This window comes from Clinocottus analis, unplaced genomic scaffold (genome assembly GCF_023055335.1).
Source record: "Clinocottus analis isolate CAN_PGR_092001 unplaced genomic scaffold, fCliAna1.0.p SCAF_17, whole genome shotgun sequence".
Taxonomy (NCBI): domain Eukaryota; kingdom Metazoa; phylum Chordata; class Actinopteri; order Perciformes; family Cottidae; genus Clinocottus; species Clinocottus analis.
In genome coordinates this window covers 9,963,528-9,990,896 of record NW_027175898.1, presented here as the reverse complement: position 1 = coordinate 9,990,896, position 27,369 = coordinate 9,963,528, and the positions used below count along the sequence as shown (strand labels likewise).

General features: G+C 42.0%; 1 protein-coding gene across 2 annotated transcripts; it reads left to right on the top strand.

Annotated features, from left to right (window-relative positions):
* The first annotated feature begins 3,829 nt into the window (after positions 1 to 3,829).
* Positions 3,830 to 25,734, top strand: asap3 (ArfGAP with SH3 domain, ankyrin repeat and PH domain 3). Of its 2 annotated transcripts, none has more exons than XM_068580170.1 (26): positions 3,830 to 4,164; positions 7,060 to 7,132; positions 9,290 to 9,435; positions 11,120 to 11,194; positions 12,274 to 12,323; positions 12,848 to 12,971; positions 14,220 to 14,305; positions 14,670 to 14,745; positions 15,786 to 15,872; positions 16,124 to 16,233; positions 17,008 to 17,077; positions 17,193 to 17,280; positions 17,563 to 17,611; positions 18,440 to 18,606; positions 18,746 to 18,879; positions 19,004 to 19,095; positions 19,213 to 19,393; positions 20,334 to 20,419; positions 20,548 to 20,663; positions 20,754 to 20,821; positions 21,564 to 21,671; positions 21,878 to 22,100; positions 22,458 to 22,692; positions 22,862 to 23,072; positions 23,233 to 23,360; positions 23,728 to 25,734. In XM_068580170.1, the coding sequence occupies exons 1-26, from the start codon at positions 4,039 to 4,041 to the stop codon at positions 23,738 to 23,740; spliced, it is 2,922 nt and encodes a 973-aa protein (XP_068436271.1). In that variant the 5' UTR covers positions 3,830 to 4,038; the 3' UTR covers positions 23,741 to 25,734. The 2 variants fall into 2 exon arrangements, with proteins under 2 accessions (XP_068436271.1, XP_068436270.1); XM_068580169.1 differs by having other exon boundaries at positions 23,233 to 23,364.
* Positions 25,735 to 27,369: the final 1,635 nt, after the last annotated feature.

Below are 27,369 nucleotides of genomic sequence, written 5' to 3'. Positions count from 1 at the left end.
AAAGACATTTGAAGGATGTACAAATTTTACTCATACATATGAAAACAAATTAAAAATCTAAAGATTAAAAACAAAATTGTCAAATATTTTAAATAATATTAAGAGAACACAATCCTCGCTGGCTGCTTTTTGGTAAAGACAAAGCCCATATTAGCTTTACCAAATGAAACATCATTTTATATAGTGCCCTGAAGTGTAAGACCCTCAGAACTACAGTAAAATACAGTGTACAGCATAAGTGGAAAGCAAAAGAAATTACGCTTCACCAAGCCTTTCTTCAACCCTCACAAAGAAAGTCTGTCTTCTTGTGCACCACTTTTCTGCAAACTGGCTTCTGAACCAACATCAGGTGTCTATTAGCGCTAAGGGTCTCTTAACAGATGTTGCTCACAACAACAGCTTGTGTTTTAACAAGAGGTGATAAACTGAAATGTTCAACACCACGTCCACATACATTGGCTTTGACTGTGTAGTTTTCATGCAGACAGCCGCCGCTCTGTCGCGTTGCACCTTGAGACCAATTGCTGTGACGACAATTTTCCAAAAAAACTGAAAACCTTCTTTGTGTGCTGGTAAGTGACAGCTCGTCAATGAGCAGCAACCACCTGAGGCCAAAACGCTGCCTGTCGTTGTTTAGAGGCACAGCTGCTGAAGGGACATATAATGGTTGCATTATTTTCATCAAGGGTGGGAGCAATTTAATGACTATGGTTGGTGTGTTTAAGGCCACACGCAGTCTTATTTAGAGCTGCTGGAAGCCTGGAACTGACTCTGGTGCAACGTGTGGCTGATTGTGTTGACTCAAACTTTTTTAATCACTATGAAACCATAGTTTATTAGTGTCGTTATCCATTTAACAGATATCAATGGATACAAGTTACTGGTTTTCAATAGATTGACGAATAGTTTACCGAAAAGGGAATTAGTCTTGAATCAGACGGTGACGTTGTGTTTTTAACATAACATTGCATCCAGAGTTATGAATCACAAACAAGTTTGTCTGCCCATTACCAGTCTGGAAAAGTTTTTCTGGCCATAACAACAACTGTGATGACATGACAGGCATGGTGGAGAGGCTGTCTGTCTGAGGGTGTGGTTGCTGCTCAGGTACAGGATGTTGTCAGCTGCTCACCGAGGAGGTGCCGAGACTAATAATACTCAATCAATTGAGTCAAGGATGACGTCGCTTTTCCCAGCAGAAGCTGTCACAAAGTGTCACAGCTCTTTTTGAGGCAGAGGCGTTCCACGCTAGTTCTTCATTGTGCAGTTGTGTGGGTTCTCGAAGCTGATTGTTAACAGAAGAGCCCTGCTCACGACACTTCATGTGCTTATTCCAGTGGGAAACCGTTCAACAATGAATCAAACCCCTCGCTCTATCCAATCCTCCCATTTTCAGTCATCCGTGATGGCCAGAAGAGGGGGTATTTTACGGTAAGCCTGGGCCTCCTAGCTTGACAGGGGTAGTAAATTGATAGCAGGACTAGTGGAGCTGAGTCAACAGTGGAGAGAGATGTGTTTTTTGGGGCGGGGGGAGTCTAGAGGACCATAGACTGCAACTCCACTGGGCTGCTGCTGGGAAGCAGCAAGGAAATCCTGGCAGCTTTAATCTTTACTGGAAGATACCGCTACGACCTCTGTGCCGCAGCATGTGTGCGTCAGAGCAAGAGAGGTGTGTTTGGTGTACCTCATTTCCTCACAGCTAAAGTGAGCAAATTACCATGAGAAGTGGCAGGAGACAGTGTGTTGATATGGGAAATGGCAATGAATAGATATGTGGTGTGAGGAAGGAAAAGGTGGAGACAAGGAGGGAAAGCAACTCCAGTTAGTGTACTCAGACAATGAAGTTTCTATCTATTTCCTTTCCTCTTCCTCCCCGCGCTGTGCATCTCCCCCTCGCTCCCTCCATCCCTCCACCCTCCAAAACAATTTTCTTCTCTCGGTTCCCGATTTTCTTCTCTTCCCCCCTCCCTGTCCTTGGCCCTTGTGTTCTTCTTATGTTAGAGCAGTGCCTGAGCAGACCGGTTTGCTCAGTTTTACAATGGGACCCAGGCTGGAAGGCTGGCGGACGCACAAAGGCTCTGCTTCTTTACAAGCGCCCGCAAAGGAACTGAAGGAGGGTATTGTTGGGACACAGCAAGCCTCTGCATTACATCAGCATAGACATCCATGTTAATGAGCGTGCACAAAAACACATGTTGGAAATGTATTACAATACACAACGACATGTACAACATGCAAAGTTCATCTGGAGCACTTTCTCCTCTTTCCCGTGCTGAAGTTCTCTCACATGCATGCGTGCAACAGTAACAATGAGTGCATGAGGCCCTGGTGAACTGGGTCAGCAAATCTATTGATTTGGCTCTGCATTGTTTGGGGTTTGTCGCGTGCCCTCACTTCCTTACAAGAATGGACATTCTTTCTTACCACTCAATCGGTTAAAGAGAGAGTTCCCTGCCAGCTTTCCCTCTGGAGACTTTAGTTCACACTTTGAATTGTGGGTTGCCTAAATTTGCATGTGAAAACAGAACAGGTATTTGTTTTGTTATCAAGTGATTTTTACTTTGTGCTTCCAAAACAGACACAAAAAGAAGTGTGTCTATCGTTGTGAATACAAACACAGTACTACTGTGAGTAAGACACATAATTATTTTAATTTTTTTCACTGAGTGACAGAAGCCGAATAAGATGTAACAGAGAACTGAAAAAAGCGTCACCACAAAGTGAGTTGGTTTGTTTATAGGGTTATAATAACCTCAAGTTGCCTATAGAGCTGGGACAAATTACCCCTTTAAAAAAGGCTAATGTACAGGCAAATATGTGGTTTTGTGGTAGAACCAAAGGGAGCCTCTGTTGCGGCTTCCTAAAATCAGCCATCTGCATTTCATAGTGTATTGTATCACTGCTCACCCCAGAGGCGATGTTCAGTGATACACCTCTTTTCTTTGAGTTGACAGGCTTGACAATGCCAGGCATGCAGGAGTTATGCTCTAAACACAACTCTTGTATTTTTTCCACCGATGCACTCTTTCCATTTCGTTCACTCTGTCAGATGATTTCAGAAGGTCAGAGGGGGAGGGTCTTCAGAAATCCTCCCTCAATGAAAAATGCCTTTTCATGAGATGAAAAGGAAGAGGAAGAAGCTTTGGAGACTAAGCCAACTGAATGGCCAAGAGGGAGTTATACCTCCAAACTCTTGATTAAAGGGCATGTTGCACAGCTGCGAAACCCCTGCTTGACTTGGGATGCACTTGAGTTGAGGCGCTGCATGCGTTTCAGTTGCATTTAGTGCAAAATCCCAGCACATAAAACATTTCTTTTCATCTGTCACATTTGGTTTTGGGTAAAACACCAGAGCTTTGAGTGTGTGCATCTCAGCCTCACTGCAACACTCTCGCCAATAAACATCACCTCATCCAATGAAATGCCTGCCCTTCAGTTTAGTCTCTGAATGAGGTATTATGCATATCCATGGCGACCACCACACTGCAGACTCTCTGGAGTTTGCATAGAAATGAGAAGTAAGAATGAAAGAGAGGAGGGCAAGGACAAGGAGACACACACACACACACACACACACACACACACACACACACACACACACACTCACTCTCTCTCTCTCTCTCTCTCTCTCTCTCTCTCTCTCTCTCTCTCTCTCTCTCTCTCTCTCTCTCTCTCTCTCTCTCTCTCTCTCTCTCTCTCTCTCTCTCTCTCTCAAACATTCCCACGTGATGATGGAGTTTGCTCTGCTCCCTCCCTCCCTCCCTCTCGGGGCGGACAATAGCGCGCTGGCGCACCTCCACGCGCACACATTCGTAGAGTGGAGCCTAAACTCGGTCAGGATTCAGGTCCAACTTTACACAACTTTCTACCGTCAAGGCGCCGTTAGGGATCATCTCTACAGTCTTTTTTAGTTGCCTTCTTGCACACAATGGAGGAGCAAACTATGTATTATTCATCAAATGGGAATTACATGCGCGCGTGAAAACTTTGGCTCACTTTGCTCTCCCCAGTGACTGACAGACCCGTTTTGCTCTCAACATGCCGGAGCGAATAAGCATTTCGGACTTTGTGGTCCTGACAAACGAGGATATGTCTTCGCCGGGGACTTCAAGTTTTCAGTCCAAAATAAGCGACTGTCGGAACACAGTTTCAACCGTGGATGAGGTGAGAGAGGGGGAAGAGGAGGAGGAGGAAGAAGAGGGGAGACGGTGCAGAGAAACATGCACCTTTTGTCTGTTGTTTACCTGTCCGTGTAGCTTAGCATAGCCCCTGTGGCTTTAGCTGAAGCTCCGCTTTGCACTCACCTGTACACAAGCTGTAATAGCTACCTAATGCTAACGGGGTACTGTGACATTGCAATGTCTTCTTTATAAGTATACACTGTACTGATATCGGGGTTCAGATTCCGGTTCTGAACTTCTTCTTTGCGTCTTTGGCACTGCTTGTCAAGTTCTCTGTGTATCCTGTGTAGTGGTACTGTCTTCAGAAAAGTTGACACTCATGGTTATACAGTGCATGCTGTCCTGGTTCGGCAGCAAAAAGTAAGGGTTACACGATGTAATGAAGCATATGGAGAGTTTACTTGGCCTTGTCTTCCGCCTCGAGGGAGTCCAAATGAGATGGAGCTCAATCTGAACACACACACACACACACACACACACACACACACACACACACACACACACACACACACCCACAGCAGACATGCCAGAAACTTGTGTGGCTCTTTGACAGAATAAGGAATTGTTTTTGTGAGTGCAGGCGTGCTTGAAAGTGTGTCTGTGAATGCCAGTCTCTGCATTTTGTCTGTTTTGAACTGGTACTTTATTTGCTTAATATTGTGTGTGTGTGTGTGTGTGTGTGTGTGTGTGTGTGTGTGTGTGTGTGTATGACATCTATTCTAACAAAAGTCCCCGTTAAAGAAGCAAATAGACAAGCTGCTATGAATTCTGCCAAAAAACTCGAATGATCGAAGTGTGCACACAAGTGGATCCTTCCTTGTAACATACCAGTATGGTTCAATGCTCTACTGTAACCCTCAATGGATCTCTGTTTCAGGCAAAGTTCACATCAGTTTGAATCACCATGGGTGTGTTGTTGCAAATCGAAAACTGAGGATCAGTTTTCTGAAATTACTTATACAACAAGTGGATATGATTTTGATTCTTATGCAGCAGTAATTCAGTCTATAGTGCAGATATCCTGATATTACACTGACATTGGATGATGGAATCCAGCTAATAAACAGTCTTGTCAAAATTTTGAGAGATGAAAGGTCTTCATCCTGGCTAGAACATGACAGCTGAGCAAAGATGACCAGGGTTTATGAAGAGTTTTACTCAGCTGTCTGCTTTATTTATCTTGGGATAATACCCTTATTAATGACCATGGCATCCTGGAAAGTACATAACTGGAATAGCAGCTCTGGGGAGGGACATGTTGGAATCCTACACATGTTAACGCAGACAGACGCACACACAAATGTAAATGCAACTGTCTCTTTAAAGATAGATCTATGGTTATTATGTTTAGTCTTCTCAGTAGAGGCGAGCCTGATTAATGGCTCGGGTAAAGCGTGGCATGTGTGTGGTTACGACGGAGGGCAGGGAGACAGAGACACCATTTAGCCCGACACACACTCTGCTGCTTGTTACTTATTATTCCTGATTAGAGGCAACGATAAAGGGCGAAAGACAGGGATAAGGAATGGTTTCATTTACTATAACTTCAGCTATAACTGGCTTACTGTAATTTACAGACATGTTTTTCTGAAGAAAAGATCTAAAGCTTTCTCTCTCATGGTTAACATTTGTGTTGTAGGTTTTCCTCCAGCTAAGTATGTCATCATGCTTATTAATGGAGTGAATAAGGATCAGATAGCAGTTAGTCACGCATTGCTGACGGCAGTTGCCACACACCCTGAGAACAGGTGAACACAACCTAGCAAATATGCAGGGAAACACTTTTTCAACATCAATACACTTACAGATGGAGCTCATTGCCCTCTCAGGAAGGGATGCGTGTGTCATTTTGTCTGTCTGGAGTGAGGGGTGGGTTGTCTGTCCGTTCGTGTGTTTGTGTGCCCTGATTTATTTCACAAAATTCAACAAACACAACCTGTTCTATTAACCTGCGCCAGCTTGTTTCCACTGTTTATCCCCTGTGTGCCAACCAACTTACCAAGTAGAGGAAACAGCAGCAGCAGCGAGCAAGTCCCATCTCCAGTCTCCACTAAATCACGTTCCCATTCATTGTCTGTAGGGTTGCATTATAGAACACACACACACATACACACCACTGTTTAATTAGAGAACTAACACTTAGGGAGTGGACCGGAAAAGACTTGGGCATGCAAACAACAACATCATCTAACAAGGCAGAGTGTCTGTTAAGTCTAGATTACTGGCTCATTAAAGCTATTTCTAGTGGCATGTAGGTGGAGTGCCGCATGCTTTGCTCAGTAAAACAAGTGGCCTCTGTACGCAGAATAAACGGGACGTAGTTTCAAACCTTATTGGTTTGGAAGAGACTGATTATGCAACTACAACGACGCCAACTGATTTGGTTTACACCATGCATTGAGTGCATCAATGTGAGAAAGTATTACTTCAACCTAAAAAAGTGAAATACATGTGCTGACGTCATTCAGGGTTACATATGACGAGACAGACGGTTGTCTTGCCGGCAAGTGCTGACTCACCTGTTTGCCTTAGTCAGGCCGTGAGAAAATGAAGTATACCTAATATAAACACACACACACACACCTGCTTTAAACCTTGAGAACAGTACAGTATACACAAATCAAACATCAATTCAGTCTTTTTAAGTTCTTATTTTTACATCTATGAAAGATTGTAACCTGTACTACACAAGATCCTTTGTTTCAAATCAATGAGCCGGACTACTGTTTAGCATAATGGCAACATTGGATTTACAGGGTTTTTGCATTAGTGTGTATCTTCCAAAACTTACAGTTATTTTGTTAATCACATTAACCTTCTCCATTTTTAAAAAATTAAATTTTCACACCTATATTTGTCTCCTTGTCTTTCATTGCAGTCTCTGGAGATGGACCACACATCTCTACAGAGGATGAAGAAGATGATCAAAGCTATACACTCCTCTGGACTCTGTAAGTATCAATGGATCACATAATATAGTGTCATTCACAAAATGCATTACTAGTTCAGACCAGAACTTTCAACTGTTGCCGTTAGTTTAGTTGGCTCAGTTGGCTCATTAGCTGTCGATCACTTTAAGGTCTTTTTATCCACGTTGGCTTAAAGTTAGGCTTGAAGATGGGATTGCTGTGAAACCACTATGTTTAAGGTCAAGAATGACAGATGCCGTGTGTAAATACATTATTACAAAACAACATTTGACGAGTTGCAAAACCCATGAAGTTGGCTGGCTGCCCCTACAAATGAAGGATGTCAACTCTGCAGCTGTTCGGTGCATAGGGGAGCCTCCACATACATCATTGTACAAGATATACGATGACATCATGAAGCTCATGTGGGCAGAGGTGTTTATGTGTGAGCCTCATTGTTATGGGACCAGAGTGCGTGGAATGTTTCGTGATTGTGTGTTTATATCCATATGGAGTGTACGATTTTGTGGTGTGTGTTTTAAAACAAATGGTATGTGTGGTTTCAGCAACAACGAGGTGCTGTACAGTGACCGAACAGATGCACTGGGTCACTAAGTGAATGTTTTGTTTGTGCGTAAGTGTCACAGTACTGGGAAGTCACCATAACTTGCCATGGATCTATCAGAAGGGAGCATGCACAAGATGTGAGTGTTCACCTCAAAAATGTGCAGGAAAAACAGGAACTGCACAAAGTATCCTTAAGTAGGTTTTCTGTGCTCACTTACAAATCTGCTTCCCATTTTAGGGCGGCAACTCATAGTTTTTCGTAACAATGAGTCAGAGAGCCATCTGCCCAGAATTAAGCAATCATATGCGATCGTCGGCCACATTGTAGCTGCAGAGAAGTGCTCCATGGATATTCTCCATATGTATTTGCTTCTTTAATTCCTCATCTGTGTCTAACGAGAATCATATGGCTCAGTTCTCGTAATATGACCATGGGAGTGCCCCCCTCCCCTCTGTCATTATGTTGTTGAACCCCTTAATCAGTCCTGATGTTTATCGACAGTCTGACTCACCACACATACAGACAAAGTTGTACGGCCGGTCCTCCCCCACGCTACTTTGATGGTCCGTTACTGTGTCACACACGCGCACACACACGGTGAGATCTTCTCGTCTTTCGATCTCGATTCCCATAAACCGCTAAGTACCCCTACTCTGCCAAGATGCTGTGGCCTGCAAGTCTGTGTGTGTTCTGGCAGAGGAGTCAAGGAGTTGAGTTGCTCTGCTGGTATCATTTTTAAAGGTCAGCTGTAAAATCATCCCCTCAGCTCCTCTGTGACGCAGTGGTTTGTTGACCGCTAGGTGCATGGATGTTGTTTGTATATATTTCCTTATGCAGACATGAAGGCTCAGTTCTTCTGCTTGATTTCATCTCTTTCGTCCTGCATTGGGTCTGCAGATTTTGCTTAAAAACACACATTGTGTGCCATATGAAATGTTTCACTTTTGTTTTCAACTAGTTAACACAACGGTGTCAGTCTGTCTCCCAGCTACCATTTCATATTTGTCTTGAGGTGGAAACTGGAGCAGAAGAGAGCACCCGACTATACTTCCTGCTTATTTCTGCTTTCGTCTGTTTGGTCTGCTTCGGACCCATGTGCCGATGTCCAGGCCATATGTTTCGTTCCTATTTCCTTAAATTGTTCTCCACGATAATTACATTATTTCATTTTTTACCAAAGTCATTTAAGATTATTTCCATGGCGCTTGAATTGTAACTTGTGTTGATCAGATGTACTGAGCCCTACTTTAAAATAGCTGTAGGGTAAAACCTCATTGAGTGAAATGTAAACCAACGTGGTGCCAGTCGAAGCTCAGATTCTTTTCCATCAGCCTGTTTCCACATAAATTAAACAGACTGAGAGCACTCTAAGGTCACGACCCTTGGGAAAGTGACCTGTAAGCCCCAGAGAAACACAAGTCCCGATATGTTTGCCTGTCTCCAGCTCCAGGGTGGGTAGAAACCAGGACTAATTCGTCCCACATGCTCGTCTTGTTAAAATACTCTGTCACTGCAACAGAGCACATCAATCTGCTTTCTGCAGATTTTCCCGACATGTAACTCAAGTCTGAGTCACCTTGTAACTGTCGATGTCTGAGTCACTTTATTTGCATGTGTGTGTTGCTTTTCAGCCCATGTTGACAACAAGGAGCAGTATGTTGAGGTGCTGGAGAACCTGGGGAATAGCCACCTGACCCAGGACAACAACGAAGTCTCCACAGGGTTCCTCAACCTGGCCGTGTTTACCAGAGAGGTCACAGCCCTCTTCAAAAACCTGGTGAGGAAAGAGGACAAGAGCGTGAAGGGAAAGGGAAAGAAAAGGCTTCCTCAAATTAGCTTTACTAGAAAGTTCAAACCACACATGCAAAACCTAGAGGACCAAGAACAGGGATGAAAATAAAGACAAACATTTAGTTATTTGATCTGAAACGGGATCATGTAAAAATACCCGCAATAGGAAAGAGGTTTTCAACAGCTGCATGCTCGCCGCTCTTGACTCTGGCGCTGTCCGGAACCCTCCCACTGATAGTGTCTATGGCGATGATAATTCATCCCAGACCTCCACGTGTGTGTCGACACACACACACACACACACACACACGCGCACACACACACTGTCTCACACACTCCCTCCAATGTGTCAATCAAGGCCTCACAGGGGAGACTGGGTCTTACACATGTGAAGAGGAAGTGGGTCCAAAAGACTAACCAGAGGGAGATTTAAGGAGAAAATCAACCTCAGCGTGTCCCATAACTCCATGCATGTGTTTGTCCCGAGGCCTGTCTTGAAGATTTACGTTTTCAGCTTATTGTACGTTGTGGTTGTTATCGTGTGTTTTTATGAAAATCACTTATTGTACAATTTTTCCATTGACTATTATTGTACGGTATATGGACATGACCTTGATTAGTTTTGCTGTCTTGCCATCATTATTAGACATGGGCATTTGGCAGACTTTGGGCGTTATGGTTAACCAAGCCTGCGAGTGCATTATATTTATTGATTTTTTTTTCGCACAGTCCAGTTTCTGTCTGAATATTTTTAAGAATTAAAAGTTCATTGCTCGTTTCTTGGATTACAAATGCTCCTATTGTCACTATATCAGTTGCATAAAATGGTCTTAGAGTGACATTTAATAATGTTTATCACACAATATTTCTGGAATGAGCCAACAAAAGTAGTCATTGTGACAGTCGCCTACTTGTCCCAGTGTTCATACAGGCATGCGTGTATTTACGTTGTCTGTCAACACGTTGTCCCTTTAGGAGAAGGTATTCACCTGTGTCCCAGCTCCATGTGTTATCTATTAGTTACCTCAACTTTTGGATACCAACCAAACGATATTACCAGTCTCCAGGAGTTTGTGTCAATAGATGAAGGTCAGCTCTGCAGTCAGTTCACGGAAGTAGTTGGACATTATTTTTGTTAAGAGCAGGTTGCTGCAAATCTGTATCCATTTACTGGATACTGGTGGACTAGATAGGATGGATGAATATATGTAGCCATGCTGCATGCCGTAAAGATGTGATGTATTTCTATAAGGGAAGAAGGGGGTGGTGGGGGAGGGGCTTTGTGGTAAATATGTGTTAATCAAAAGTGCAACTTGTCGGGGTAATGCTGGTTATTCTGTGACTCATTCTACCAAGATCCACAGTTCAGTTCAAAAACAGTAATAAAAGTAATTGCATCATGCTCCCATGAGGATCGAAAATCTCAATGGTTTAGATTATCGTCCAGTGTTTTGGTTTCTTTTATGAATCACTAGCTCAAAATGACTGACTCACCATGTTTTTGAATTATCCACACTCATTCCCAGAAATGGGGGTCCACAGGAAGGTAGGAGTGTGTAGTAGAGTGTGTGCATGTGAGTGTTTGCTCAGACTGCAAGAGATAAGGGCCACCTGCAACATCATGTGGAATATTTTACCTGCTTTGCTTAATTGATTTTTGTATGTTTCAGGTACAAAACCTTAACAACATCATGGCATTTCCTTTGGAAAATGTGCTGAAGTCAGAACTCCGGGACAGCAGACTAGTGAGTCTCGATTTTATTATGAATGTATTAAATAGTAATAAACTGCTGGCTAAACTGTTAAACACATATGTGTGTCTGAAAAGTGAGAGTACACCTGTCTAACAAGGGAAAATCCACATTACTCTTTTTATGTCTTCTGGGATGCCCATTTGTGAACTTGAACAGCAAAGACAACCTGAGGCTGATCGATACATCAGGGCTGCTCAAAACTGACAAAACAAAAAACCTCTTTGATATTGATGTTACCATATGTTGGAGATTATTATAGGTGCTCCTTCCACTTCAAATATATTTTAAGAAACACTTCTAAGTTTATTTTCCTTTCACTCATCTACAGCCTATTATTTAAAGCAAACTATATCACCTGTAAAGTAGACTGACATTGGAGGTAGATTAAAGAATTCTACCAAAAAAACCACATCTGGTCTTTAATTTAAATCATATTAAATCAACGTAATGTCAAACTTAACAGTGAATAAAGTGGCAAGTTTCAAGACGGCACCATGTTGATTTGATCTGCATGTGGGGCTCTTTTTGCAGCTCAGGAATACAGTGTGCGCTTGTTGATGACTTAAATGTCCAAAATATTTAATTCACAATGTAAAATCAGTTACAGGGTGGATTTCATCATAATGCGGGTCTTTATCTCAGACGCAGCTGAGCCGACTAAGACATTGGATAAGATAAGGCTGTTTATGCAGATTAATGAGTAAGACAAAGTTAGGATCCAGTAATGAACCGTTCTGTCTCGCTCAGTATTTGTCCTTTTGTTTTGCTTTGCTGGCAGACTAGTGAGTAATGACAAGCTAATGCTTCAGTCAGCTCCTGTCACTGTCCTGTCTTTGCAACAGCTGATTCAACAGCTGAGCATTGTTTAACTGTAACTCCGAAAGAAGACAATGTGCTACTGGAATCTCGTTTATCCAGATAGCAGACTAGTTAGCACAATGTGAGTAATCATGTCTCTGTGCCCTGTCTGGCTCTCTTCAGATCTATACAGATAATAACTAGTTCACCTGCCTGTATGTGGACTAGTAACTCTGTGTATATTAAATGATTCTCTTGTCTTGTTTCCACAGGAGCTCAAGAAACAGATGGAGAAGAGTTGGAAGGAGTATGACATAAAAATGTAATTAGCCACATGCTGAATTTCTTACCTCACATTCATGTGGGCACATATTGTGTAACTGTAGTCCACTTTTTAATCTTTAGGCACAATTGCTTCATGAGAGAAAAGAAATGGAAGCCGGTGGAGAGTCACATGGCACATGTTCAGTTCTTGCTAGAGTGAGGTTAATAAGATAATAGTGCATTCCCCATGGTCTTCATCCATTAAATTTGTATTAAATAAACTGAGGTATTGCACTTTGCATCCCTTATTTGATCTCATTTTGACGGTGGACAGTGGTGTGAAGTATTTTATTATGTTGAGTTCACCGCTCTGATTTTTCCCTTTATCCAGCCTCCTCTATCTTCTCTCTATGAGGGAAGTGAATGTGGAAGAAGGAAAAAAAGCTTAAAATACTCAAAAGGTTAATCAATACAGAAAGAGAGTTAACCAGACAGATCAAATAATCGTGACGTACGTAGTGCACATCAATGATTCTTTCTTACTTTTGCTTCCCCACCCGTCATCCTTCCCTCCCCCTTCAGTGGAAAGCTAGAGAAGGAGAGAAAGGAGAAGACCAGGCAGCTGGGTCTGATCAAGACTGAGGGATCAGACGGCGGGGAGGACATGGAGAGAGAGAGACGGGCCTTTCAGCTGCAAATGTGTGAGGTGAGGGATTAGTGCCAGTCAAAATACCGGACCCAGACACCTTCCCCATACCTCAAGTCATGATTTAGTTCACATGGGTGGTCTGCTTTGTGGATTCCATATTCCATCCTTGGTCGACTGCGTGGCCAGGGTCCATGCCCTTTGCGTTTCTCCAGTACTTCCTATGATGGAAAAAACATGTTTTAGGAAGAGATACATGAGTTGTTTGCATCTTGCAGAGTTTCAGTGGTTATACACATTAGAAAATGATGTTCAAAGGCAGATGAAAACCTTGTGTAATGCTCAGCTAGTGCTGGTACATGCAGCCTCAGCTTAATGTGTTAGTGCACATCGCTGGAGAAAAACCTGAAAAAAAAAGAAAGAAAGTCTAATCCTGACTGAAACCAGCTGTTGAGACAAAGAGAAGCAGGGCAAATGGAACTTCCACTTGTTGTAAACCGCTCCAACCCTCCGTCTCTCTCGCCGTTTGTCCTCCTTTCTTTCACACTGCATACATAAAAACTCTCTGAAGCTCACAGAAATATTCAAAGGACAGAAACCCTTCACTGAGCCTGTCTCTGCTTCAGCTTCAAAGAAACAGATGGATTCAGACTTTGGTTTTATGGAACAGAGAATACTGTCATTCCGTCCACACAGAGACTCTACGTATCTGTGTTGTATCAACGTGAATGATGGGAAGAATTGTCCGACTAAATAAGGATATTAAAGATGTACTATAGTCAGGGATAAATTGGGAAATGGCCAAAGTTTATTTGGCGACACCCTTTTCACTGGTTGTAACTTCAAATGCTGTTCAAGACTATAGGTCCCAGAATACTGGGGGGCAGAAAAACAAACTATTGTTGTTTTAATAAAGAAGTAGGGCAATAATTGGCCTTTTTCTATCATTCTGTGAAAACCTGTGATTCACATGGCATAAGCCCGCAAGCAGCAAGAGTGAAAGTAGTTGGTTACCTCGCTAAAACGTTAGCGGTGTGCCGACTGTCGCCTGCAGCTGTTAATCTAACGGCTCACTATGCTGCTCCTATATGTTCCATTACTCCCTGCAATATCTAAAATGAATGATGTTTAACATTTTGAAAAATAACTACATTTCTGATGATTGATAGCGACCAAGTGTCAAGTTCACTGACTAACGCATTGTGACTACTTCAAAGTGAACTTGTGTTTCCGTGGATCAATCTGGCCTTTCCATGGAGAGCCGCCGTTTTTGGATCATTTTTTAAAAGTCTTTGTTTCTGCTGTCAGTATCTTTTGAAGATCCAGGAGCTCAAGGTGCGTCAGGGCCCTGATCTTCTCCAGAGCCTCATCAAATATTTCCAGGCCCAGCTCAGGTCAGTCTCAGCCGAAATCACCTTTACTATTTTAAACCTTGTTGCCATTTTGTTCTGCATGTGAAATAAAAACCAGAATTGTTCTGGGGACTTTTTCCTGGCCTGAAAAAACATATGGATTTGATTTCTACCTCAGGGTTTCAGTGAGGGATTTTGTAAAAAAGTTGAGGTTCATTCTTTTTTTTTTTTTACTTGCTATTATCGCTGTTGTTAACCATTAACCTATTTTATTCGTACCAAAAGTTGTATGTGGGAAGGAAGTTGCTTATACAGCTTTAGCATGTGATGTTTTAGTTGGTGGGCACTAGGATATTTGGACTGAAATACCATCGTGACTCAGCATTTGTTCTTTCTCTGTTCTCAGTTTCTTTCAGGATGGGCTGAAAGCTGCAGAGAATCTCGCTCCCTTTATCGAGAAGCTTGCTGCTTCTGTTCACACGGTAAATACACAGAAGCTGCTGCTGGTTTGTCTGTCTACCTGCATTATACCAACCAGTGTGTTAATCATCTAGTGTCTGCAAGCACTATTGATATTATCCAGCTTTGTTATGATTTCAAACGAATATTTGTCATGATTAAGAAGTAAAAGGTTAGGGTCTGCCTCAAACTGATGTTTTACAGTTTACAAAACACATGCACAAAGAGCACATATTTATGTTATCATGCCCCCATTCCTCCCTCACACTTTACTTCTTTTCTTAATTTGTCAGCCATTTTTTTCAGTCACAGTAGGTCAAACTATGTTTAAGAGGCAGTAAAGCTCTCACTGTAAATCACAATGTGTTTTAGTACCTCTGTAGCACTTTTTCCTCTGTTCCTCTCTCACCACAGCCAAAACCTCAGTCTCTCCCCCTCCTCTGACCCCCCCGGCTGAACCCGCAGGCACAGACTCTTATTGCAGCCTATTCCCAGAAATCTTCCCTCTATTTCCAAAAGATGAAACTGAAAGCATCCCTTATTTTCATTCCTTCCTTGATGCACACCTATTTCTCCAACCAATCAGACGGGTTTCCAGTCTTTTTTCTGGATCGAGCCCTGGAAACAGACCGTTAACTGTGACAGTAAGAACGTTAGAGGTTTTTCTGGTTGTGCCTAGGCAGAACAGAGACCTGCTCAGACATGCCAGACCTTAAGAAGGAAATTTAAACAAAATCTGTGTTATGGCTCCCTGGAAAAACGCTGAAATAATTCAGTTAAACAGGCTTATCATACCATGAAAGACTGGTCACTCTGCTGCTGCTTTAATACGAAATACACACAACCTCCGAGGACGACACACCCCAGAACTAAGCTCTGTTCTGCATTATTTAGGCCATTACGCAAAGCTCTGATGTTATTCCACACCCAATTCTTGGAACAAATTAAATAAAAACACATTGCATATGATAAAACACAAGAACATGTTGTTCTTCCAATGGACTATAATTTTTATTTTTTTTCCTCAATTGTACAAACTGACCTTTGTGTTGTGTCTTTTTAGGTGCGTGTGGATCAGGACGAGGAGGTAAAACAACTCACTCAGTTGAGAGATTCTCTCCGATTACTCCTGCAAGTGGAGGGGAAAGAGGTATGCCTATTTATAATGTCTCTTTGCTTTACATATTACATATACAATTCCTTAAATATTCAGAGTTAACATCTATAGTGATACTGTTTCAGCATATAAACAAATTGCGGGCTCTAAAATGTCCACCAGCCGACGGCTTTAATTGCTAGTTAATGCAGTCAGATTACTTTGTTTTGCCACACTTGTTTTAGATTTTCAGAGCTGGCCTCTAGCTTTTGAAGTGAAGTCCTAAATCTTTGTTTTTATCCTAGGAGTATCTGAACAGGAAGAACTCCGGCAATGGGTATAGCATCCACCAACCACAGGGCAACAAGAAGTATGGGACAGAGAAATCTGGCTTCCTGCTCAAGAAGAGTGATGGGTGTGTAAAATCATTAGCTACAGTGGCTAAATGTCGGGTCACAGACAGTTATAAGACAAGTATTGTATGAGAATAAAAAACACATGCAACACAAAATGTGCACAACATCAAAAAGTGCTGTGAAGCCTCAAACTAATCATGTCATTTAATATGCCGTGGCTCAATAACATAATAGTTATTGTTACATCAAAACCTCCAGGTTTACTTTCATGTTAAAATTCCCAAAAATGATTGATAAACTTTGCTGTCAAGGGCAGTGGTAATCAGAGCTGGAGGAAGAGAAAGCAAGTACGGCATGGAGAGAGAGAGAAGGGGGATATTCAGACTGTGTCTACCCCACCTGGTCCTCATTATTGTGAGATGAAGATTCAAGCAGAGGCCCCTCCTGTGGAACCTATTGGCAGACTTGCCAACTGAACGGATCCAGCTTTTACACACACACACACACACACACACACGCACAGAGCTTGATTACAGTGTGATAAGGAGAGGATGTGGTTCAGTTGGGTGAATGGGAGACGAGGCAGAGCAAACCTTCCTCGGGCCTCTAACTAAACAGAAGACATTCTCAGCCCTTTTAACTGATTCAATCAAGATAATGAAAACAAGAGTGCTGTGAACAGGAGTTAGCTTGGCTAGCACTGTGTGTATTTCACCATCATGCAACATCATCACTTCAATGTACTGCACAGGTTGATGTTTGTATAAAATCTGTATATTTTTTTCTCACATTTTTTTTCTTTCTTTCTCCCTTTTGGCATGGCATCCCTGCAGGATCAGGAAGGTTTGGCAGAAGAGGAAGTGTGGAGTGAAATTTGGCTGCCTGACAATTTCCCACAGTACGGTGAGGACAAATGGGCCAAGCTGCCACCAAGCATTCAGAGTCAGATCACAGTGTCATCTGAAATCGGTCCAATTCTCCGCCGCATGCTCATGTTAGCATCTGTGTCCATCTTCAGATCAATCGGCCGCCAGCCAAGCTGAACCTTCTGACCTGTCAGGTGCGACCAAACCCAGAGGACAGGAGGACCTTTGACCTGGTCACTCGTAGGTTCATTCTTAACTTTTGACCCGTAACACTTAACCCTCCACATATCATCATTAAATACTCTTAAGAGTCAAGTGCAGTGCAGATGTGTGGAAGCACGCCTATTTGGTTAATAGAAACTGGGACCAGACACATTTTATTTGGGATGGATGCCAGAGATTTCTCATGATTACTGTACAGGGTGATTATGTGCTATTTTTAAACTCCATCTTCTGTTCTGATTCTTTTTTTTTTTTAAGATATACTGACATCATCTAACCACTGTTTCTTCTTCTCCAAAGATAATCGGACGTACCGTTTCCAGACGGAAGACGAACAGGAATGTATGATGTAAGTGTTGAAACTACTGTAGCCTGCTAACGTAATTCACTTTCTCAGTTTTTTTTTTTTTTGTCAAAGCAAGTTGTTACATGTCATGAACCTTTTTGCATGAGCTCATGTCTTTCATGGAAAATACTCACTTGAAGAGAAGGCAGAGAAGTGTATTAAAGATAATAATACAGAACGATAAAGACAGTAAAACGGAGGAGTATTTTGTCTCGTCATGTATGCAGTGAGAACAAAGCTGACAATACCCAAAAAGGGAGAGCGACTAAATGATAGAGAAAGAAAACGTTGTCCTCTAGGAGCCCACTGGGCCAGCTGGTTTTGGGTGGGACTTCTCTTTCCAGCCACAGATGGCAAGCAAGGGAACTTTGTGTTTAGTGATGTGGGGATTTAAGGGAGTGCTGCATGGGGGGGGTTTCTGTCCCTTACCCTTCCCTTGTGTGAGGGCCTCCGGGCAGATTCTTTGATGTGATGTGCTGTGTTAGGTCAGCAACAGAGGGAGATGGAAGTGGTTTTGAAGGGAAATTGAGAACCGGAGATTCATAAAGAACATGAGATTCAGTATGAGTCCGGGTGGTGGAGAACTCATGAAACTGAGAGTGATGATGACTTATCACTCGGCAGCTGAGCAAAAACACATGCAAAACACATGGTGGACAACTCTTGATCGTCTAGGGAAAAGAATGATCAATCTTTTGCTTCTCTTGGTGACACAAACTCTGTGGCTTTCCCTCCAAGTGAGCAGTTACGAAATGTGGAAACTGGAGAAACAAATATTCAGCATCTTTTATTGACTTATTGTTTTCTGTGTGTCCGTGCTATGTACTTTAGTTGGGTGTCAGTGCTCCAGAACAGCAAGGAGGAGGCCCTGAACACAGCATTGGTAGGCGACCAGCTCCACCTCCCGGACAGCGGGCTCCAGGAACTCTCCCGAGGCATCATCGCAGACCTTCGAAACATGCCTGGCAACGAGGCCTGCACCGACTGTGGAGCGCCAGGTCAGCCGGTCGTTGTTGTAGATGATCAGGATCAAATAACTAAACACTTATTTTATGAGCATGGCAAATGACAATCACCACTTATCAATTCAAACTGTGTTAATCGGTTTCACATTCTCTTTGTGTCTGTGTATCTCAGATCCAACATGGCTGTCGACCAATTTGGGCATCCTGACCTGTATAGAGTGCTCTGGCATCCACAGAGAGCTGGGTGTCCACTACTCCAGGATCCAGTCACTCACCCTGGACCTACTGAGCACCTCTGAGCTTCTGGTACGAGATCCACCCAAACATAGACCAAATACATTTTGTATAGTCGGGATTTCCTAATTAGACTTAGACTCCATTGAAAAGCTTTAATATCAGATCTTTGTGGCTGCATTGTGTGTCCCTTCAGTTGGCCGTCAGTATTGGCAACACCAGATTCAATGACGTCATGGAGGCGGGCCTTCCAAATGACTCTGTCAAACCATTGCCACACAGTGACATGTGAGTCCTTGATTTCTGTTTAACTAACAATATGGTTGCTCAAAAGTATTAAAAGGCCATTTGGTATTATGTATATATATTGTGTTTTTCATTAAAATGTGTTAATTTAACAACTAGGAATGCCAGAAAGGAGTACATTGTGGCGAAGTACGCCGAGCGCCGGTATGTCCTGCGTAGAGAAGAAGCAGACCCCGGCCGGCTACATGACGCCGTGAGGAGCCATGACCTCACTTCTCTTCTCCAGCTCTACGCTGAGGGAGCGGACGTTTCCAAACCGCTCACCCTGCCCGATGGACAGGTGAGGATAATTTACAGCCACAAGTGGATTTCCACTCCAGCATTTCTTCCCGACCTGTGTCCCGTCAGGGTGGGAATGTGTGTAATAAATTCATACAGTCTCCTCACATATATAAACTCCCACAGATGTCATGCATTTAGGATGAATGGCTGCTGCGTCCCGACAAGGCCGCACACAGGGCTTGTTTACAGCTCCACATACATTGGTGCAATGTTTCAAAAAGTTTCTACATGTTCATGTCATTTTAGGAGTTTGGTAACAATTGCTTAAAACAGAATCAAATCCTAGAAGTTTAAAAAAAAAGAAACCTACAGAATAGAGGAGGGGTGTGAAACAGTTATATGAAAAATGTGTTAATTGTCCTCTTGTGTGCACGATCCGTGTGTGTGTGGGTAAATCAGAGGCCCTCCCGTCTCTTCTGGCCTCTAATTCAATCGTCTTTTTTTCCTCTCTCCTAAATGTCTCGTCTTCTCGTCTTTAATCACGTTCCACCCTGCCTGTCATACACTTCCTGCTCAGCATATAAGCAGTCTGTAACAATGCTGACTCCACTGTGTGCGTACGTGTGTTTGTTTGTTTTGGTCGGCCCTCGTTTATTATTTCAGCTTTCAGGTCAGAGCTTGCGTCTCTTGAGAAAAAGTGAGACGAGCTCATTGAATTACGCAGGCACTTCTCTTCCTCCTTTTGCACTTCACATAAACAGATAATGCTTAAAGCTCGAGGCATGTTTTCACTTTATAACACAAAACACAAACTTATTGTTAGTGTCAGTCAGCCTCCGACATTACCTCCTCTTGTAATCTTTACTTGATTGTCAGAAACAAAATACAACCACTTGATGTATTGACCGACAGTGAATGGAATGGTTTTGTGAAGATGGGAAACCTTTTCTGGGGGTCAACAATGTGTTTTCATTCGTGCTCTTTTCTCCTTGTTTAAGGGGATCAAAGAGACAGCGCTTCATCTTGCGGTGCGTCTGGAGGAAAGAAGCTCTCTGTCGCTGGTGGACTTCCTCTGCCAGAATAGGTCAGATGCTGACAAGTAGTCAAAGATGATTTGTATCTCTTTTGCATGAAGAGGATTAAGTGTTTTATCAATATTGTACATTCCTGATATTTAACACCTTTTGCCCGTAATGTATGTTCACTCTACAGCAACTGCCTGGAGAAGAGAACAGCAGAAGGAAACACAGCTCTTCACTACAGCGTCCTGCATCACAAGCCTGAGTCTCTCAAGTTACTGCTCAAAGCAAAGGCCGCCCTACACACAGGTAACTCCTTTTAATGCGTTTACTCTGTTTTTCTTTCATCTGGTCTAATCAATAAATACCTAAACCCTTTTCTTTTCTTTTCCACTATAGTGAACTCTGCAGGAGAAACAGCCCTTGATATTGCGAGGAGGCTGCAGCATGCTCAGTGTGTCGAGCTGGTGAGTTCTCTCTTTTTTTAAATTCAGCTTCAAGCGATAATTCATACAGTCAAAGAACACACACAGTAAGGAGGTAAAATCCACTGAGGAATCAAGTTGCAACATTAAAATGTCTACCAGAAAGCCGATGCCAGAAAAAAAACAAGACAACTTCCACAGCTAGAAATACTACCTTGAAATAACTCCCCGTGCAGCAGAGCTGTGCTAAGGACTAACTCCCAGGACAAGGAATCATATCCTCATCAGGTCCCAGTGTGTATCATTTATAAGCTGTTTTTATTTTCTTACCGGCCACCTGCCCTACTGAATCAGACCTGCCTTGTGTAACATCTTGTTTGGTTATGCACAACCTTCTTTCACAAGGTTGTTGTCAGGGTTGAAAAAGGTTATATAAATAAGCAGCTTTGAAATTCAACCTGTTTACTTATTCTATGAATTTGTTTAATCTTTTATTAAGATGATCTATTGTTAATATGAAATCTGCAATGAGGTGTGGGCTGGCTCTGGCTTCAGGACTTTTATTTTATTTAACTGGCTCGTTCTTTCCTGTCTGCTGAAGTCAAGGTCGTCCTAATATGACTGATCATTTCCAGTTAGGAGGTAGTTTTTTGTTATTAGGTTTTCCCAACTTGCAGAATGTTGTTTGATGTATTGTGTTGAAATATATCCCTGCCCTTTTTTCTAACTGCACATTATTTATTTTTTCATTATTTAAGTGTTTGTTCTTCTGTTTGATTTTTAGTTGGAGCTGGCCCAGAGTGGGAAGTTTAACTCTCAGATCCATGTGGAGTACATGTGGGAGACACAGTCTCAGGAGTTTTATGACAGTGAGGATGACCTGGATGAGAGGGTAAACAACACACACACAGCCACTCTCATTACTGGCTTTGACTCTCTGCCAAAAACGCCTTTCATAGCCTTTTCGGGAAGAACATTATAGGGGTTTTCCTCTGCAATCTCCTCTACTAACGACAAAAAGGCAATACAAATAAATAAAACAAAGAACGTTGTGAAGAAACTAGAAATGACCTTGTGTACTTTTCCACTTTCTTCCAGGTGAGCCCATTACCCAAAAACCGCTCTCCTCTGTCCTCAAATGGAGGTGGTGGAACTTCCTTTTCCCGCTGGAGCATGGGTAATGGTGCCACTAGTAATGCTGGAAGCCGGCCATGTCAGACATATGAGAATCTAGACTTTTTATACAAAAATCCTCCAGCCAACAGCGCCCCCTCTGGAACATCAATGCCTCCACCACTGCCAGTTAAATCCATCCTGAGAGGTGAGCTACTGCAGTGCACAGCATATGGCTTATTTGTGTTAAAAATACCCCAATAACATTATTTTTGAAGGGATTAGTAAGGTTGCATACAATTAGATTGTGTTTACCATAACATGCACTGCTCTCGAAACTGTCAAAAATTGATAATGGTTTGCTAAACCTGTTTCTATGATTGCAAATGTTCCAGTATAATATTGCTTACATGGCATAATCAATGCATGGTGCAGGTTCAACACATATTAGGGTTTTAATTTGTGGTAGTTTTTAAGTAAATCAACTTCATAAAATGGATATTGTTCTTATGATTTATAGTGTTGCGCTTGTTTAAATTCTTCACATTGCTTTCCTCCTCCACAGGTCGCTCAGACCCCCAGATTTCCATTACAACAAAGGATGGCAACCCCCTACCACGACGTTGCTCTAACCCAGCCTCCAACTCCGCCAGCCCCCAGACACAGGCGAGACATAGGCCCCCTTCACCCAACACAGAAGGCTCAGGCCAAGGGGCGAGGCCACCAAGGTCGCCCCATGGACCAGGAGCTCAAAGCAGTGTCTCGCCAACATCCTCTCAGAGTCACATAGGGCCTGTCAGGTGAGACTGCACTGCTGCAATGTGATGACACACTCATACAGTTGTATTATAACCATGTCGTCTCCTGAGATGAATCTTTACTATTACACAGATTAATACAATTTGTGACGTGTTCAAAATCAACTTGATATGAGAAAAGGCAGTGTTTGATGTTTCATGACTTCTCCAGTTCAGAGAAGACCACATCATATCGTCGGACCAGCAATGGAGGAGCCAACCAAGGGAAATGTGGTGTGTTGTCTCCGAGTTGTGTGGGCAGCCAGGAGGAGCTTTACTGCAGCTTAGTGGGTAATAGTCCAGGCCCCAGCCCAGCTCCTGCTCCAGCAGCACCACCCTCACCTACAGTGACTTGTGTCCCACGACCCCGCAGGAATGCCATGGTAAAAATCACAAGGAAGCCTCTTTCTATTGCATTCAGCCTGTATTCAGTCCTTCACTTCTTTTGCCTGTGGAGTATCAGAACAAAAGCCTGTGAGATTTCACAGTCGATAAAAGATTCGCTGGTTGAACTCTAGAAAATATATTACATGTCTCCTTCAGGTTTCTGGCAGCAGGCCACATCAGAAGCGTGTCAAGGCTTTAGTGGACTGCAGAGCAGTCAGTGCTGAGCAGCTTGCCTTTTTTAAAGATGAGATCATTGTGGTCACAGCCACGAATGACCCCCACTGGTGGGTAAGTGCAACTACAGCTTATTGATTTTTTTTTTCTGAAGGTGTCTTGATTCAATGGTAAGGGAAATATATTTAATGACTATTCATATGTGCTTATTTTATAAATATTACATTACTCTTTTCCTGAATTACATGATACAGAACTGCACTACAATATACTAATCAATAAGTGGCAGATTGACATATTTACATGAATGAGTAGTACAGTAGTAAGTACTGTGTCGGTTATTTTTCTCCTTGTTTGATATGTATTGTATATTTTTCTTTGCTTATTATTTTTGTCTTTTCTGCACTAAGCTTTCCTGTAACAGGAAAATGTCCCGCTGGGATTAATAAAGTGCTTTATTTATCTATATACCCGCAGGTTGGTCACGTAGAAGGGGACCCATCCAGGAGTGGGAACTTTCCTGTCAACTATGTACACAAATTAACTGACTGAAGCAACAAGGAAATATAAAACTACTGTATGGAAACATAACAGAAACTGAACCAGGATGGGATGCTTACTGGAAACCCAATTTCATCACAGCGGACTTATCTACAGGAGTGGATCTATCTCAAACTAGAGGGGTTGTGCTACCTGAGACTATCTCACATGAGGATATACACGTGCCACAAGATACCTCCGGATATATGGCACTGTTTTAAGAATTTATAACTTTTTAAACATATACTCACTCTGGAAACCAACAAGGGAACCGAAGGCTCATTCCAAGGACAATAGCCCCCAACAGCCTATTCTTGTTTTTTAACTGCAGTTGCCTAAAACCATGAGTCACTATTAATAGGTACAAAGGCATTTTTGGATGGTGTAGAAACTGCTCTTTAATGTCCATTTAACTAGTAATTAAACATCATATTGCAGGTGTTTTAAGTTTCCTGTACTAATCTAGGATTTGTAACTTGAGGCCAAATTTACCTGCCGGGCAACACCCCTTAAGGCACTTTAAACTCATTGAGAAAGAAAATCTTTTGAAGAGTTGGCAACATTGTTGATGTAAATAGTCAAAGAGCCCTCGATTAAATCTTAGTATACCGAGACTTAGATTTGAGTTTTCAACCTGCCCAGTGTCTGTTGCAGCCTGTCCCGGGACTCCGAAAGTGGCGTTGCGCCTGCCAGTCTGTCTCCAACAAAACGGCAGGCGCCTGGGAACAGATCTGAAACTTTAGCTGAGCCATCGCGACTCTGGGCACAGCTCCCGGCCTGGAAGGAGAGTGGAGGATCCAGTTTCTTCTGGCTCCAGACATCTGTCTCAGGAGAACCTGGAGTAACGACAGTGTGTTTCAGATAAAGAAAAGACTTTTCAGAAATGGCACTCAAAGAGAGCTTGTTAGCAAGCTTGTTAGCAGCTGCACCAAACTGCAGTAATTTGTTCACACACGCCGACTGTGGACACATGTGCATCACATACGGTATACAGACACACAAGCACACTTGCACTTACATTACACATAGAGAAGGTTTAGGAACCTTTTAAGGAAGAGATCCGGGGGAGAGGTTTAACTGCTCCACTTTTTATATTAGTGACAAATGTAACGCATTTCACAGCTATTACACATTCTTTGTTGTACAAACTTGTATATAAATGTCCATTGATGTACAGTATATATCACCTGTTTTCTCAGCTGTTGTGCATTATACAGGATTATATTATTACAGTGTTACTCCATGTTGGTAATTTTATGTCGTCCAATCTAATGTCTTGTGTTCTGTTTTATTAGTTTAAATGGCTGTCCGAGAAGAGACACAGCTGCCTCCTCAGTGTTCAGAGTTCCTGTTGCAGGGAGATTGCGTGGCATTTAAGGCGATCTCGTGGCAGAAATGGAATATACTTTTATGGGCTTTTTTGTTTGTTATCACCTAAATATTATAATCATGTTTTTGTTACCTTAGAATGAGCCCAATCGTTAATATCTACATATATACTTGAGGTCCTCTACACAGACGCAGCTGCCATGTTTCTACAGTAGCCCAGAATGGACAAACCAAACACTGCTTCTAGAAAAGGCCATTAGCGTTTTCGTGTTTGCCACCTACACAGTTGGCACACTGGAGAAATTACGGTTGGTTGTAATCTCCAACCTTAGCGCTAGAGGCCACCAAATGCTACGCACTAGACCTTTAAACGAACAAGTCTGTTGCCTTGTCACTCTTTCCGCCTCTAGCCTTGTTATAGTGTTGATGTATTAAGCAAAGACATCAGAAGACGGGCATGTTATCAGATAAATGCAAAGCAGGACATGACCGCATTAAAATATAACTGTCAGTAGGAACTCTTGTCAATTGTAAACAATCGTAAGTTAATTCATATTAGCCAGACTAATTGTAAATACACATACAACATGTTTAATAAAGTGCCATACAGTCTTATTGTGTGTATTAAGTGAAATTTATTTCTGTATCTGTTGTGAGTAAAACAGACTAATGTATTGTGATCTGATTTTAAGCCGGATCACATCTACAGACCAAAGGTACTGAGTCCTTAATCCTCATCACAAGGACGCGTCGCTGAAATGAATAGCGAATGAGTGCACATGTAAAAGCTACTTCCTAGTAATGTGTATAAATGTGCATGCAACTCATTGTGACAGGTCTTTAGAGTTTGTGATAATGTTTTGTACGAGTGGATACACATTTTGTGGATCTAGATTGAGCAATATGTTATGGCAACTGTTATTCCACATACAAATAGTATCCAAAGTCCAATAATTCAAAATACAAAGACTCAAACTAATTCATGAACATCTGATTACAAATGGACTTGCATTTATATAACACCTTTTGAGTCACTCAAAACAATAAATGCCAACATATACCCCATATACACATTCATACTCAGATGAACTACTGTATTATTAATTGAGCTCCATTGTGTAATTAAACTACACAAATATGTGAGAAAGGCCTAGACAAAAGAACTAAACAGCATTACTCTCAGTGAAACAAGCTGAAGTGAAACCACATTGTCTGAAATCCAAATTGAATATAACTGAACAAATGGACCCTTTGTGAATACATGTTGACAGTTGCTCTTCCTGCATTTTCGGGCATCCTCATAGCTTTTTGTCCTCCTGCCCTCTATCTCTAGCGTCTACCTTCCAAATTCTACATCCCTCCCTCCATCAGTTTTCTGTCGACCTGTCTTTCCTTCCAGCCTCATTTGTTCACCATCTGCATGTTACTTCTGTTCTGATCCTCCGAACCAGAGCCAGGATGATGAAATCCAACCTGTCACTTACATAACCAGTCACTTCACTTACAGCCAGGATAATAATGCCGCGGCTTATTCTGCCACACACACACAAAATTCTCCATTAGGCCGGCCTAATAGTATGACTTTTTATGACATGCCACACTGATGTTTTCACATTTGTATGACATTTATGTTATGACTTTTCTATCATGTACTATACCATGACCTTTGTTAATATTGTTTTACAACGTTCCATGCGATGACCATTTCCACTATTTTTTTGCAACATACTATACTGTTTTTTTAAGAAAAATATACTATACTTCTTCATAACATTCTACACTGTGACATTTTTATGAAATACTATACGATGCCTTTTTTGCGACATCCTATAATATGACTTAAAAAATATGTCGTATGGCTTCATAGGACATGACTGACTTTTAAAAAAAATACTATCTGCAACATTTTATGACATTGTGATGTGAATTTCCATACTTTATATGTTCATGGACTTCTATATTATGCATTTTAAAATCCATTTTATGACATACTACATTATCACTTTTTTTTATAACCGTTTCTTTCATACAAGGACACTATTATTTCTTCTTTACACTTTGTGTAGCATGTCATACTGTGACTAAGTATTTTTTTTATTGCATACTATTCTATTCTTACTAATATGTGACATACAGTACTTAATAACATAACATAATTTTTTTTTACGACATGCTATACTAATCGGTACATTATGTTGTATAAATCTCATAAGAGCCCAGCATACAACACTGACCTATTTTCATTACAAA

Bases quoted from the DNA above. Each gene is read 5' to 3' on its own strand.
- asap3 (XM_068580169.1), top strand. From the start codon at position 4,039: ATGCCGGAGCGAATAAGCATTTCGGACTTTGTGGTCCTGACAAACGAG. The intron at 12,324-12,847 runs GTAATTAGCCAC...CTCCCCCTTCAG, and splicing joins AAGGAGTATGACATAAAAAT to TGGAAAGCTAGAGAAGGAGA. The intron at 18,880-19,003 runs GTACGAGATCCA...GTGTCCCTTCAG, and splicing joins TGAGCACCTCTGAGCTTCTG to TTGGCCGTCAGTATTGGCAA.